This window comes from Centroberyx affinis, unplaced genomic scaffold, assembly GCF_046629955.1.
Source record: "Centroberyx affinis isolate AG114_WGS23_722 - 3 ecotype Tasmania unplaced genomic scaffold, CSIRO-AGI_Caff_v1 ptg001434l_1, whole genome shotgun sequence".
Taxonomy (NCBI): Eukaryota; Metazoa; Chordata; class Actinopteri; order Beryciformes; family Berycidae; genus Centroberyx; species Centroberyx affinis.
The window spans coordinates 410,001-426,430 of NW_027279909.1; the positions used below are offsets into that span (position 1 = coordinate 410,001).

The window sequence follows — 16,430 nt, forward strand, 5'->3', positions numbered from 1 at the left end:
CCAGAGTTCTAAAATATGAAAAATTGATCCCAAAATCCGTGGGCTGTTGATTTTGTTTTTTACGATGAATTTCTGTGATATATCAAAAGCTAAAACACATTTCTGTAATTATCGAAGATATGAATGGTGTAAATATCATTTCCATCTTCTTTGAAATTTCTGAAATTACTGAACGATGGAAGAAAGTATAAATTCAGAGTTACTAAATGAAGCTCATTGACTCTAAGCTGCACACTCTTCCACAGCACAGGTGATGATTCGATTTAACTGCAAAGTCAAAACCACATTAACCGAGAAACACTGAGAAAATACTTAACAATAATGTAACATTTGAAGTCTTAAGGACACAAGAGCAAAGAAACCGCAGTCATAGCTAGTCTTTTTTTTCTTTTCATCGCTGAGTCAATATCACCATCTTTAACATTTCACAGCACCAGCTTCAAATAGAAACTGGCATTTTGGGAGTGAAGCGGAAACCATGAATATTTTGCTGAGATAAATATTTCATGAACTATGAGATGTGAAATAAGGCAATATTTGTGTGTGTCTCTCTCTCTCTCTGTGTGTGTGTGTGTGTGTGTGTGTGTGTACAAGCATGTGTTTTATTATGATAATTTAGGACTGCGGCGAGGTTATTATTTTCTGCTGAAGTGCAGATTCGGACACATTTGTAGACCAGAATGAGATGTTTTCTGAATGCATCATCTTGCGTTACATCCTCAATATGAACGGGAATGCATACATTCAACCATGATGGAAATTTGACCGTAACAACCTAGCAATTTTCTTCAGTGCGCTCACATCCGCTGGTAACCCAAAAGACAATCAATCCAAAACCAAAACCTAATATCCAATATCTTTCCAATCTCACTCAAACTGTGACCAAATGTAAAAATAACACATCTGTGTCAATCTGTACCGTACGAATACCCTTACACCCCTCCACACCCCTCCACACACACACACACACACACACACACACACACACACACACACACACACAGTGTTTTCTGTGTCAGTCCCTAGCAAGAACTGTGCCTCCAAGCCTCCGAAGGCCTTTCATTTGCTTGTCATTAATAAGAGGAGTATTTCCTGCTAACACAGAACTGTGGGCTATAGCAGTGGTTCTCAACCTGGGGACCGGGGACGACCAGGGGTCCTTGGGTCCAGGGGTCCCCAGCAAAAAGATGAAATGTTACACTTTGCCATTTTTTCATTTACAAGAAGTTAACACAATTAGAGAATGTAGAAGAATAACTATTTTGATCATAGTTTCACTGTTATCTCTCTACCTAAATGCAGATAGTCATAGAATTCTGGACAAAATCATATCTAACAATAAAAATATTCTCAGATTTGGGTCCAAGACACAAAATCTCATCAAATGGAGGTCCATGGCCATAATGTGTGCTACATTTGGTGTCCTTGATGCGCTAAAGCACAACCACAAACCTCAGGCTGCCTTGCCTTGCTCCTTTGTCACACTGCTGCTCTATATTTCACCTCCTGTTTCAGCTGGTTTCCACTTACTACACATTCTGTACACATACTGTATGTAATGAATCTTAATCACATGACTTGTAATAGTAGGTTTAGGTTTCTCCCTTAACAAAACACAATATGGGCCTGTGTGATGCCCATACCTGTGCCTATGTGATGCAATGTCACCTACAGTAAGTAGCACTGCAGTGTGTGTGTGTGAGTGAATGCCCATGCACGAGGAGAAAATATGCTGGAGGATGCTGGAGGGCCGGTCCACACACTCACATACACACACACACACACACACACACACACACACACACACACACACACCCCAAAGGAATGTGTGCCAGAGTGTGATTAGATACGCATCTTTTCAGGCAATCTGGAGGAAGCAGCAGGATCCTGGCAAATAACGTTAGTTCTGCATAGTTCTCATTTTGTTGATGCTCTTTCATTCTATTTTTGGATTCTGTTTCCATTCATAATAGTTGGATGCTGCTGATTGGAAATATATGTGTCTTTGTGGATTCGTTTGTATGTGTGTGTGCGTGCGCGCGCGCGCGTGTGTGTGTGTGTGCGTCTTTGCCAGGAGGCTGATCTAAGCATACCTCGGGGAGTGGATAGCGTAGTGATAAGTGAGTAAATGCCTAATTTCAGCACATGCCATGACTCACGATGTCAGATGAGAAAAAAGCAAATTAGTTTTTTACCCAAAATAGTATCATCAAAGTGGTTTCACCTCCTGTTCTTTAGGTGTCTTTTTTTAAAACAACAAAGAACAAACTTCCTGTGCCTCCTTGCAAGTGTCAAGAACAGAAAAAAAAAACATTAGCTTTAATCTTCCTGTCACACTGTGTTTCTTCTAAAAAACTCAAACCACCATAGTGTTGTAAAAATCAGACCTTCATCTATTTGTGAACTGGAGGAATTCGCTGCCCATGAAAGGAATAAAAGTGGCCATATCCTACATTCAAGCAGCTCTGAAGTAATCTGATGAATGTTTAATGCAAGCGCTTTCTAATGGTAATGGTAGTGAATTAAACATATGGGCTATGACTCAACCCAGCATGTCCACTCCTGACCCACTCTGCCTCAGTAGGACGGCTATTGTACTGTAGCTGCGCTGGCTGCAGTAGCCACTCAGTGACTCACTATATAATTATGACAACAGGCTTCAATTTAAACAACAACTGTAATTTTAGTAGAGCCTCAGAAACACAGGCAGCAGCCAGCGATGCATCCCTAACACAAAAAACACTGTAATATTCTTATGGAGAGTGTATGTATCTCTATAGTGAGTTTAAAATGACCTCATTGTACTTCATGGTATTTTTTTTATCTCCTATAGTATCACTATAATAATTCTATAGTATAGAATATTGCATTGTATAGACAGTAGTTTATTACTGCCTTTCTAAAACTTATATCATTAATATGGTTCGTTGTTGTAAAGGATTGGACATTAACATGTATTTGATCATAATATTTCATTATTTCTGCTTGCTTATAGGACCTTAATAGGTTGAGCTGTGTTAGTCCACTGATCTCTCCTTCTAGTCGCCCATCCTGATGCAGTGTGTTTGCCTGGCTGAGTTTTCAGGGCAAACGAGGAAGATGTGCCTTGTTGTTGTTGACTGCAGATTGAGAGGGGGGGAACTAAGGCACTTTATTTGAATTATTGATAATCAATGAAATTATTAATAACCCTCTAAAAACTAGGCATAAAAAGAAACACTAACCCAAATACACGTATTTAATAACGTCTTTTTAAAAGACTGACCTTGTGGAATGAAGCTGAGAGCAAATTATTCTCGATTTATGCATTATTAGAAATTCTTCTGTAATTAGCATATCTCTTCCCCCTCCTCTCTCTCTCTCTCTCTCTCTCTCTCTCACACACACACACACACGCACGCACGCACGCACACACACACACACACACACACACACACACACACACACACGCTGGTGCGTACCGCCCTCCTGCGAAGCTCCAGTCGCGTTGTCCCACACAACACAGGCAAACGATTCCTTCACCGTTTTCAGCACGGGACAGATCCTGCAGCGTCTTACTGCAATATGGCGACAGAGGTAAGAAATTAGACTCTTCCACCACCTTTCCCAGCCTTCTTTGAACAATACCCGAGAAACAATTCTGTCTCTCCGTTTGGATTTACATTTATAAGAGATGCAGGTTGAAAGATACAGCCTTGCAGATTGTCTTGCTTGCTTGTTGTCTTGCTTGTCGCGGCGCGGGTGAATCTTGCCTTAGATCAAATCAACCGACTAGAAAATTGCCTTAATAATAGACACCTGGCTAATTATACGTATAAAGTCGAGAACCACGTAGCGTTATCCTCACACACCCAGATATTTTAGAGCAGACAGCGCATTGAAGAGCTCCTGTTTCACTCATTTCCATCACTGTTGTTTTTATTAATTCTCTAATACCACAAAGAAAGCCTCAGAGAATAAATGAACTGATAAAGCTCGTTCTTTTTTTTTTTTTTTTTTTGGGGGAATCCATTTATTTTTTGTAACTGAAACCCAGCTGATTCCGGTAGAGCTCACAGTAGGCGCAGAGCCCGCAGGAGGTTGGTGAAAGTCGTGATGTGGTGATGGAGCAGTCAGCACCATGGACAGGGACAGAGTCTCTCTCTCTCTCTCTCTCTCTCTCTCTCTCTCTCTCTCTCTCACACACACACACACACACACACACACGCACACACACACACACACACTGTCTCTCTCTCTCTCTCTCTTATATTGTCATATTTGGCAATGTCTTGGCTCGACAAGGGTTCATTAGACCCAATGTCATTTTTGCTTGCATTTTAAATGTGCCAGATATTGACACTTCCCTCCCCACGGTTCCCTCCAGTGTCTTGCTCCCTTCATGCCTCTAATAAACAAATGTGGCTGGCATGATCAGCAGCTCATACCAGATGCCACAGAGGGCCAGTGACAGAAACAGTTTTGATAGGAAGTAACAGGCTATGTCAACTATAACAACTAGTCATCCCTAACAGCATCAACAGCCCTTGCCGATGTATTTTTAGCCTCTGTAATGCCTGGTAGCGCTGAGGCCAGCAGCACATTCTTCCTCTCTCTCTCTCTCTCTCTCTCTCTCTCTGTCCTTGGTGATGTCACCATAATGTTGAAGAGATGGCTGCCTTGGTTATCATAATAATGGCCACGCTAGCGAAGACAGCCATTACTTTAGTGTAACTTTGGGACTGATAATAGCCTTCAGCTGAGAACAGCCTGCACTCTTGCTATGCAGTGTGTGCCTGTGTGTGTGTGTGTGTCTAAGTGTGTGTGTCCATGTGCATTTGGGTGTTTGAATACACCTGAAACCTTTATGTCATTTATGAGTCGGTGAACCTGTAATTCAAGCATGATGATGCTGCAGGTGAAGACGCAGTGCACAGTAATCCCTCTGCTGTCAGGATTGATGGTTGTGTTTTTCTGGGCCTGCAAGACGATGGCAGAGCGGCACTGATTTCCTCTGGTGGTCCGCCAGTATCCCTGTCCAAGCCCATCAATTACACACACACACACACACACACACACACACACACACACACACACACACACACAGGGATGCACATATACACACACGTACATACACAACGCGTGTATACATGCATGCACGCACACACTCACGAACACATACGTACAACCAGGACAGATTTTGTGTCCAAGTCCCATCAATTATCCATGACATATTTAATGTGAACAGGCTGCTGCAGTTTGTAACCATCAGTGATTGGAGTCTCAGATGAACAGCGCCGTTTACCTCATAGTCTCTCTCTGTCTCTCTCTCTCCCTCTCCCTCTCTCTTCCAGTCTTTATCTGTCTGTCTCTCTCTTCACTTCTTATCCAGAACTCTACTGTGAGATATACTGCATGCCAAGCCAGTAAATCACCAGGTTAAGTGAGTGAGTTCCATCAACACATAGTGTGTATATTACAGACTGTGCTGCATGGATAGTCTCTGGACCCACCAAGGCCACTACTGCCAGATCCAGCTCCCACTCTGTAGGCAAGCCCTGGCTTGAGAATTACAATGTTAAGGAACAATTTGTTGAAGTACAGTAATCATCTCTCAGGCTGGCACAGGACCAGGCTTCTACTGAAACAACGTCCCACCTTCTTCGAAAACGAGCTCTGCTCCCAGCTTTGGTCCCGCAGTCAGCAATCCTCCACCTAGTTGTCAAGGAAATTTTACTGTTTTGTCGTCACTGTCTAAACTTCAATGATTTATAGACCTCAGGCTCGCCCAGCTTGGCACTAAACAGGAACAATTCTGCTCTCGACTGCAGGAAACCAGTTAAATCATGAAGGGATGAAAAGAGCTGAAAGCAAGGAGGAGGAAAACGTTGAAGGAGCTATCAGAAGGGAGAGAGAAGTCTAACTCTCACTGTGTGTGTGTGTGTGTGTGTGTGTGTGTATTTCTGTTTGTGTGTGCCCTTTGTACTGTCTGCCCACTGGCAGCGCTCACCCATGCTGTCGCTGAGCGTTCCTCAAGTTGGAGTGACTAAACTAGGAAACATGTCACTGCAATGAGAGCCACACAAACCAACAGACCCAAGCTGGGAAAAAACACAGAGAGGGGGAGGGGGCTGGAGGGGGACGATGGAGAGGGCACAAGAGTTTAAAGTGCCAATCAGTAAGATCCTCATATTTTTCTATTTTAGCAACATCCTTGGTGCTAAGCGGTCATTGCTGTTGTGTTTTTGCAGTCTGTTTGAGTTTCTGCAGGTGGCATTCATTCTTTGTTCAGCCAAGGTGACTATCGCTGCTCATGCTAACCCAGTTCTGCTTCTTATTCCAAACAAACCGCTGTTGCTGTTGCCGTAAAGCGCATCACTTCCTGTGCACCAGAGTATTTTACCCAGGAAAGACCTACTCAACACCGAGTGTATAGAAAAGAAAATATAAAGGCTTTTATGAACTAATTGGTTATAGAGAGCAGCAAAAACTGACATTTATTTATATGAAAATATTGCTGATTATTACTCTAACTTGCCATTTTGGGCATCTTGTTCTACCATTTCCCACCATTTTTTTGTTTTTGTTTTGTTATTTACTTTGCCTTGTTTTATCTCACTTGCACAAATCAGTACTTTTTCTGTCTTCCATCTGTTTATCATTGTATTTTACTTCCACTGTGTTTATATCACTTCACTTCAGGGTTTAATCAATGTGCAAAGAAGTGTGGGAGGAAGGGTAAGTCAGACAGTGCAGCACAATGCAGAGGCTCTTAATAAAGCCCTGTATGTTTAGTGTGACACTTTAACATTGCTGTCTGCTTGTGTTCTATATTTAGACACAAGAATAGACTGGATTTGAACCCTGATCTCCCACACAGGAAAGTAAACATCTAGCAGTAAGTCAACTGAGGACCCTTTTTGTTCAAGAGGGATATTCAGGCTTACATGGTCACAGACAGGGCCACGCAGACGTAGTCTTCATTGAAGTACCACTTTTCATATGCATGCTACACTCTCTGTCTGCACCGGTACACCAACTCACCAGAGAAATCAGTTTTGCAGTAATGCAGAATAGACAGTTGGAGGACTTTGACAATAGTTACTATAACATGAACAAGTCTCTGGTTTTATCAGGGTGCAGTTGGGGAAAGATCCACGGTGCTGAAGAGATAACCACAGTGTGAAGGGAGAGGAAAGAAGAATGGATGTTAAACTGCAGAGCAATAGATATCTGATGGGAGTGAGTACAACAAGTGTGTTCACTCCTCCCTCTGGCAAGGAGCAGTGAAAAGGATGTTAAAATCAGCATTTATATTCTTAACGGCATCTGCAAATGTGAATGAGTTTGCGCACAAGTGTGTGCGTGCTGCATGCACACATGTGAGTGTGTGTTTGATTTGGTAGGTACATGCTTGCTTGAGTTTGTGTGTCTGTGTGTGTATGTGGCTGTGTGACTGTATCTGACTTAGATAAACAAGTGAAACGTAGTTCTCCACCAATGATCCAGGCGCTCCTTGGGTCAATCAGTAACAAGATGCATCGTGTCTCCAGATTTTGTCAATATAGTGCCAGTGGTGTAGCTGTTATGGCCTTTCAGAGATAGAAATTTTGAGCTTTAATCCCCCCCCCCCCCCTTCCCCCCATCAGGCTAACATTGGAATCCTGGTGCCTGAGTTATCATGTTTGAGTTTTGACCTTTTATCTCAGCATCTCCATTAGGCCAATCAGTGTAATTTTTTTTTACTCGCAGCACAATGCAACGATGCATCATCCCTCCAAGCATGTGTCTCTGCCTTCTGCCTGCTTGGCTCAGCTGCATTGAGATAGAAACAGCTTCTCTCCCACAGCAAACTCACCACACTAGTGTGTGAACTCGCACAGAGATGTAAGGCAGAGGTCAGTGGGCCAATTAAAGGCCAAAACACGCTTTGAAGTTCCACTGGCCTGAATCTAACAGTGCAAGGCGAGTCAGCCAATTTCATTCAGATGCCTCTAGATTGCTCCCAGAACCTCAGTCAGCTAAAGCGTTGGCATCAGCTGTGTATTGTACACAAGTCATCAGGTTGTAGGCAGGGTTTTGTCATTCAGAGCCATAGTTGGACGTAATGCTCCGATTCCTCTTCCCATGAAAAGCACGGCGATGCGATACACAGTACAAGAGCCAGAGGCCATAGGACTGTCTGGCTGGGTTTAATATGGACACACACACACACACACACACACACACACACACACACACACTCCTACATTCATGCACATATGCACGCACACAAACAGACACAAACAGAGGGCCTGTGTTATCTTAATGAAGCTGATGCTGGGCCAAATGAATCTTGCTTTGATAAATTATGCTCAATCTTGTGCTGATAATTGCTTCTATTAATAGAGTGACTTGTTGTTCATCATGATGGCCTGAAGATAGAGAGAGAGAGAGAGAGATGGGAGAAGGAAGGGACAGAGGGAGGGAGGGCTAGAAAGACAGAGAAGGCAGAAAGGACGATATTAAAAGCTCTAGCTAGACAGAAAGATCTAGTGGCTGTGGGATGATTTTGGCGTGTTTGCAGATGAAAATAGCAGCTTGGATGCTATTCTTGGTTGTGAGTGATATAAGCTATATAGAGCTGAAAAGCTGGCACTGTTCTATGACTGCTTACATGGAAACTGTGGGGTTCATATGTGCAAGTAACCTCATAAATACTGCCTCTATTACCCTGCTTACTTTCAATAATAGCTACACTTTAGCCGCTGGCCAGACTTTGTGATATCCGTTGAATAATACTTAGTAAATATTGCATTTAAAAGCCAACATTTGCACTTAAAGAAAAATCAGAGTGAGAAAACAATCTGAGGATCATGTTTAACACATTCTTGTGAAATATAGTCATCATATAAAGATTTTAGAGGCCCTAAAATCAATATAAACCTCATATGTCAGTCTCTCTCACTCTATCCTTTTACCCCCCCCCCCCCTTTCCTTCCTCCCTCTCTCCCTCCCTCCTGCTCCTACTGTATCTCTAATTACCGTCCTCTTGAGGGGAGTAATTCAGATCAGCAGGGAACAAGTTTACACTGGCCCACTTGCCCACTACTGTATGCTTCTCAAGGGGATGACTGTTTGGGTGTAAAACACACCACTCAGCACAAATGTGCTGTAAAGGGGAGCCTTTCAAAGTGTTGGCTATTACTGCAATTGGGCCTATTGATGCAGGAGGAATGCAGTGAGAGCTTGCACTGTTGTTGACAGAGTAATGTAGTACTCTACTCTCTGTCCAGCCCACTTGCACCTGTGTTGTCTACTAGAAAATACCACACGGAGCTGGCGGGAAATATTAGATATCTTTATATAACTACGGTCCTTGTTTAAGTTGGCTGCTGTGAACAAGTGGGTAGGACTTCAAAGTAGAGAGCTTGACTTTGAGATAGTTGAGATAGTGTTTTTTTCTCTCCCCCATTGTGTGTGTGTGTAGTTCCATAACCTCCAGGAGCTGAGGCACAGCGCATCTCTAGCCACTAAGGTGTTCGTACAGAGAGACTACAGTGAAGGAACCGTCTGCCGCTTCCAGACCAAGTTCCCCTCAGAGCTGGACAGCAGGGTGAGAGCACACACACACACACACACACACACACACACAGGAAGAGTGATGGGCTTGATAAGGTCACTAAGTAGGTGCAGGCTGGCTGACAGCACACAGTTGAATGATGGATATAGGCTCATGCATCTCACTCGCGTGGTGCACACGCACGTGCGCGTACACACAGTCGTGCACTCACATACACACACACAAAAACCAATACAGACACATACACATACATGCACATGTGCGAACACAAAATCAGGGTGTGGGGGAGATAGAGTGAACTTCTGAGTTGAGCCTAGTAACCAATCCAGTCATTTTAATCACTAATATCATAGATTAGAAGTCTGGAATCCAAAAGAACATCAGACATAATGATAAAGTATGATGACATTGCAAGATGTCCTTCCCACCCTCTAGAGATGGATACAGAGCTTTGCAGCACGGCCTCTAATATCCTGCAGTTCCAGATCAACGGACAGAAGTAGAATAGAGAGGGTCACAGCTCATATTAAAACTCAGAGGAAAGGCACAGCTTAGGAAGAAGTGCTGCAGCCTTATAGTTTTTTTTTCACGCTTCGCTTACATCAGAGACAAGATGGTGTTCTGTGTATTGGTGGTGCACATGGGCATTAGCATCTGTGAATAGTGTGAAGGGGAGGTATTATTTTAGACCTGTCTCATAATTAGCGTCTGAAGCAGACAGTCCAAAGAGAGAGAGAGAGAGAGAGAGAGAGAGAGAGTGTGTGTGTGTGTGTGTGTGTGAGAGAGAGAGAGAGATAGAGAAACATAGACACAGAGAGAAACGCAGGAGACAGTGTAAGGTGACCATTAGCAGACATTTTGTAAATCTGCATCACTTCACTGTAAATGTTCTCTGTCAGATGCTCCAACCACTTGTCTTTACTGTCAAAACTCTGAGTCTTTTTTTTCCACATTAGCCTCAAATTCTGCAATTGTGTCTCTAAATGGTTTAAAAAGCAAGAGTATGTTGGGTGAACAGAATGCAGCTGGTGGTGGGGGGTATATCTGGCAGGCCATTTCATAGCTGAACAGCTTGCTCCCACAGTGTTGTTAAAACACTTCTTCACTGTCGCAGTCCTTATGGTGCGTGCATGCCTCCGTATCTGTATCTGTATGTTTGTTTGTGTATGTAAGTAGATCGAGCGGACCTTGTTTGAGGAGACAGTGAAGACCCTGAACTCTTATTATGCGGAGGCAGAGAAGATCGGAGGCCAGTCGTACCTGGAGGGATGTCTGGCTTGTGCCACAGCTTACATCGTCTTCCTCTGCATGGAGACGCGCTATGAGAAGGTAATGAACCTGGACACACCTGCAGTAAATGCTAACACACAGCGTGGCCATATACCTCAGCACCGGACATAGGTAATGGTTTATCTGTACACAGATGAAAGTATTCTGCTGCACACCAAGAAGCTTCCATTGCTTCCATATCTCTAATATTAAAGATATTGAAGTGTTTTTATGATTCTTCAGTATTCTGCTGTTCCTGCAGGTGAACTAGGCTTTTTATAGTCCCACAATAGTATTTCATTAAACTCTGAAACTCACTGTTTTCTACAAATATTAACTATTAAAGATACTAAAGTAATAGAATGGATCTGAAGCCTGTCAGGGTGCAGAAAATTGCATCTTTGTAGGAATAAATATATTTATTCTAACCAACATTTTAGAAAAACACCACTGTGCGATGCTCATCTACACCCTATGGTTAAACTTTTATTCATAAGCAGCTGGATATTACAGACTCCAGTGCCCATCAACAAGACTTAAATTTATTGCCTTATTTGTCCATTTTGATGGAACCCAACTCTCTCACACACGCAAACACAAATTCAGTTCAAATCTCGTTCACACACACTCAGACAGAGCGGCAGAGCCAAAAAGACATGAGATACGATCTGGTTCGCTCTCTCTGTGCTGCGCTCACACAATGTTCCCCTCAGCTGTCCGTCCTCTGCCTGCTGACTGCCTGCTGTAAAGCCTGCACCTGTGTGCCGGTGGGCAAGGCACGGCACGCCAACAATAACATGGCGTTTACCTTCAGCGCAGCCAAGCCGGACATCTTGAGAAGAGGGCAGGTGATTAAACCTCTCCTCAGCTGTGTTGCTGCTTGTCACTCGCTGAGACGGAACAAGGACACACAGATGCACACACAGACACACACAGTACGTTTGATTAATCTGTATGTGTGTATCTGCCGGTTTTTCAGATGAAACTAGAGTGGCGTGAAGTCCCGGCATGCCCCTCTGCTCTGATCTCTGTCACCCACAACATTCATCTCCATAGTCTTGTTGCTCTTTGTAAACATTTCTTTATCAAAGCGATACAGAGGTACTGGGAACTGACCAAGAAGCACAAAAGGACTCATTGGCGTATTGAAGCCATGCAGAAATGGCCAAGTCGGGGCTCCTTTCATCTCCCTGTCAGCTGGGTGCCGCTCCATGGAGATGCTGCGATGCTATCGGCCCCAAAGGAGAGTTGTTTATTTACCCAATTTACTAAATCATCCTGGCTGAATGACGGTTTGACTGTGGATGATCAAATATACCCACCCAAGTTGACGGTGTGTGTGTGTGTGTGTGTGTACATGTGGATGTGCAAGAGTGCTGCTCCAGCTGATAAGAGGCCACACACCAGTGAGCATGGATCAGTGTGCAGATTCCCTGGAGTACCCACGGCCCTTGATGCTCACATCTCACTCTATCAAAGGACGCTGATTACTCCCAGCATGTCAGAACAGATACATGTGCACACAAGAAGCACTCAAAAACCTGTCCCTCACTCACAATCTGTGCCCTCTCCCGCTCTGTCTCTTCCTCTTTCTCCCTCCATTATTCACGAAAATGTGGCTGTGCATTCATCTGTACTTATGGGGCATATACAGACACATGCACAAACACATAATTGTGCACTTATACATGGGGATGTAACAACATGGCAGAAGAACACACACTCATGGCACACATGTGAAACAGGCTGTGACACCTTTGCTTCTTAGCGGATATACACACGCTCAGAAAGCTTTTCCCAGAGGGGGTGTCACACACACGGCAGTACAACAGAGACACAGCTTGGAGTCTTGACTCTGTCACATTGTTACGCTCAAGAGGATTGAGTGGCCCTGAGAGCTCCCTAGCAGTAAAAGGATTGGCTTCTTCTGTTGTCCTTTTTTCTGGGACACCATAAACCTATTGGTCAGGGCTTCTCTCTGCATCTCTCCCTGCTTATTCTGTAAAGCTTTGATGGAGTTTATGGCAAAAGACACAGTTTGTATGTTTGTAAGAAAGTCGTGGGCATATTGTCTGCGGCATTGTTCCTAGCCAAATATTGATCGCCTTCTGCCTGAACAAACTAAGCGCACACAAGATACACCACTACATTTAGCAGTGTCTCCCAAGGTGACATATTGTTGTGTTTCAAACGTTTCTCTGGCACAGACAAAAACACAGATTTAAAGCAGCGTAGCAGGGCAAAGTGCTGCCTTTTGATTACTTGCTCTTTGGCTTTTCACAGAGGAATGTCTTTTCTTGTTTGCTCCCCATTCATGATAACATTTTCCAGACATTTCACTGCCAAAAAAATCTCTTCTTCAAATGGGAAGACAGAGAGAAGTATTAGTAACTGTTCTGTGGTTTAGCACTCCAATAACAGGGTCACTACATTAGCAGCTGTGCCTGCAGCTGTAGCAGGCCTCGGACATCCCAAAGGAGCGTTGCTCAGTGTGTTGCTCAGTGCTCTATTGTTTTAATCTCGCAAGCCTGAGTACTGTCGTGACCTTTAGTTACCTCACAAAAAGGATGTGTCATTTTTAACACATTTCTGTCTAGTTTGGGACAAAACCCATCCGTGCTAGGTTTCAACACAACATAGGTTAATAAAAACACATATTGGCACAAGATATAGTGACATAGTGTACGTTCTGTTGAAAAATAACACAAATGTTTGCTGTCTTAGCGTAGACACACAGATGTGTTGAAAGTGACACCTTCTTTTGAAGAGTGCTGACAACTTTCTGAGTGTACATGAGGTCCAACGGAGCGTGGCTCAGTTGATTGACATTGATAGGCAGAGTTGAGGAGAGGCATGGCACATCAGCATTGTTGGTGTCCATGGATGCATAGCCAAGCCTGAATAAGCTCCACTAATGATGCAACTCTAGCTAATAGCTGTCCTTTTAGCGTGACTGGCCATCCGTCAGCAGTCATTTGGTTGTTATCAGCAGCAACCTGGGACTACTTAAAAGTGTTTAGGTTTTCTCATCTCTCGCTCATACTCTGCTGTTCTCTGTGTGCATGTGCAAACTGTATGTGTGTGTGTGTGTGTGTGTGTGTGTGTGTACTTGTAATGCGTACGTGAACGCATAGAGGCCTGCATGTTTGCATTCGTGTGCCAAGGCGTGGAGTTAACTTAGCGCTTAGCTTCACTCCACTGCTGCTCTGTGGTTATTGCACAGCTGATGCAATACTCACTTGCAAAATTGAGAAAAAGCATAGCGCCAGTGCAATCTAAATAAACTGTCCGCCTCACGTTTTAGAGTGTTTCCAAATTGCCCCGACAGTTAACCAAGCCATGACATTTAGCCTGAGAGAGCCATCTTTGGAATTAGGAACTAAAGCTTCCAAATGGAAAACTTCAAACAGAGAAAAGCTCATAGTCGTCAATTTCAGTAATTCAATTCATACAGCCTTGCTTGACATGAGTAGCTTGGAACCGTGTATAAAAATAACTGCCGTACTTAGAGCATAATGGAATTACTTTGAGTTTAGATTATAATGTTCAGGAAAAATAAAGACAGGCAATGACTCGGGAGATTCAGTATCATATGCCGTATGCTAACTATGCACAGAAGGACTGCAAACTCATTTCTTCCATTTTTCATTTCTTCCACCCAAGACAGGACAGGAGGGGGTTAAGGTTGCTTCAGCCATGTCCTGGTTTCGCCTTTCTTTAGATACAGTATATGGTTATTGCATGCAATACAGAGTGCTCTTTCAAAAGTAATATGCCAGTTATGGATATCCAGTTGGAATGTCTGTTCAGCTTATGTTGCTGCTAGACCATATACACAACAGATTCTGTTCATTTTTTAGGTTTTCATTATGCCTCTGATGGTTCTAATCAAATCTGGATTATTCCTCTGTCCCTCCCTAACCCCTCTCTGTCTCCCTGTTCTGTTCCAGGTGCTGAAGAAGATATCGGGCTACATCCAGGAGCAGAATGAGAAGATCTACGCTCCCAGAGGCCTGCTCCTCACAGACCCCATAGAGCGAGGCATGAGGGTTGTATCCTCCACTCATCTGCTGCTGTTCGATCTGTCCTATTGTTCAACATGTACAGTAGGTAGAGGGTAAAGGCTTGGGCAGAGACAGTCAGAAGTCTGTTGAAGTTCACCAGTTTGTATCCCTGGAACAGCTAACAAAATCTGAGTTGGAAATATGAATTAGAAACACTCTCCTCTTCCTCATTAAATCCTCATAAAATACCATTGAGGTGCAATTGAACAAGACACTTAACCCCCAACTACTGCAGATGAGCTGCTCAGTGGCCAACTATGGTTGTACTGGGAAGCTTCCAGGCATGGATGTGAAGCAGGGCAGTGCTGAAAAAAAGCATGCATGCTCAGTCAACTTTCCCTATAGATAAAGAAATGTAAAATCTGGTGAATCGGCAGCCTAAGGCGCATACTGTATGTGCTTGCGATGTTGTGAGTTCACAGTTGTGAGTTGCTCATGTGGACATCTCAAGTCATCTATTCTTTAGCTTCCATCTTCCCTCTTGCTGCTATAAAGCAGAAATGCTCCAAAATAATCTTCAAAAATCACAAGGTTGGAACCTACTGAGGCGCCCCATCTTATGTTTGTGTTACAGTGTTTTCAGAAGTGGCCAGAGGCACGTCTCTCTCTGTCAATCGGAGTAATCCCAGTACAGTTCCTTGTGCAGTTAAAAGGCAGGAGGAGAGAGAGAGAATGTGTCCACTAGACCATCACACAGGCCTGGCTTTCTGTAGCTGGCTCAGACTGGCTGAAGGAACAGGCTCCAACACACAGGGCCAACTTATTACCTACACTTATTAGTCAATACACTCCTATACAATATGGCCTCTGTTTGAGATAGAGCGAAGACCAGCTAGAGACCGCATTCTCATGGCAGCTTAGAATGTGACCCACTTGTATCATTTTGTTTTGTTTTGATGTTTGCATGATCTCTAAGCCTGAGCTTCTTACTTTATTTATCCTTTGGACCAAATTAAGTCTTTCTTTGGGACCCAGGTTTGCTAAAATATGGTATGACACTTATCATGTTGGGACACATCAGACTTATATGGCCATTTTGGGTGCAACTAACAATGAGAGAGCAGGTTGGGGGTTCGGTCACATCAGGACACATGGCTGTTGATGGACACAATGTTGGCAGTTGCAGGGAATGAAACTGCAACCTCTTAATTATAGGATGATCACTTTATCCCTATATCGTACTAATCTCTCCATCATTATTATTGACGATCCTTGACGTCCTTCCTGTCCTCAGATAGAGATCAGTGTGTTTGAGGACCGGGGCTCGGGCAGCTCCAGTCCCAGCAGCAGCGTGTCGTCGGCGGGCAGCAGCGCCCGGTGACTGGAGGGGCAGCGCCAGGGCTACGGGTACCACCACCACCGGGGCAGCGGGACGCTCACCAACATCCGCATGCTGAAACATGAGAGCACCAGGTTCTAAGACAAGCGGAGAGAGAGGCGAAGAGATCCACAGCATCTTAACACTCTCCCTGCTGAGGCCTGTGACGTACCACCTCGAGAACAGGAGCTGGCATACACAAACACACCGGATACACAACAGAACAAACGCAAATGCA

At 43.8% G+C, this 16,430-nt stretch overlaps 1 protein-coding gene across 1 annotated transcript; it reads left to right on the plus strand.

The window, feature by feature from the left end:
- The first annotated feature begins 3,564 nt into the window (after positions 1-3,564).
- golga7bb (golgin A7 family, member Bb) lies at positions 3,565-16,195 on the plus strand. The gene is made up of 5 exons (XM_071526624.1): positions 3,565-3,576; positions 9,449-9,574; positions 10,718-10,870; positions 14,761-14,862; positions 16,109-16,195. Exons 1-5 carry the CDS (start codon positions 3,565-3,567, stop codon positions 16,193-16,195), a joined length of 480 nt encoding a protein of 159 aa, XP_071382725.1.
- Positions 16,196-16,430: the final 235 nt, after the last annotated feature.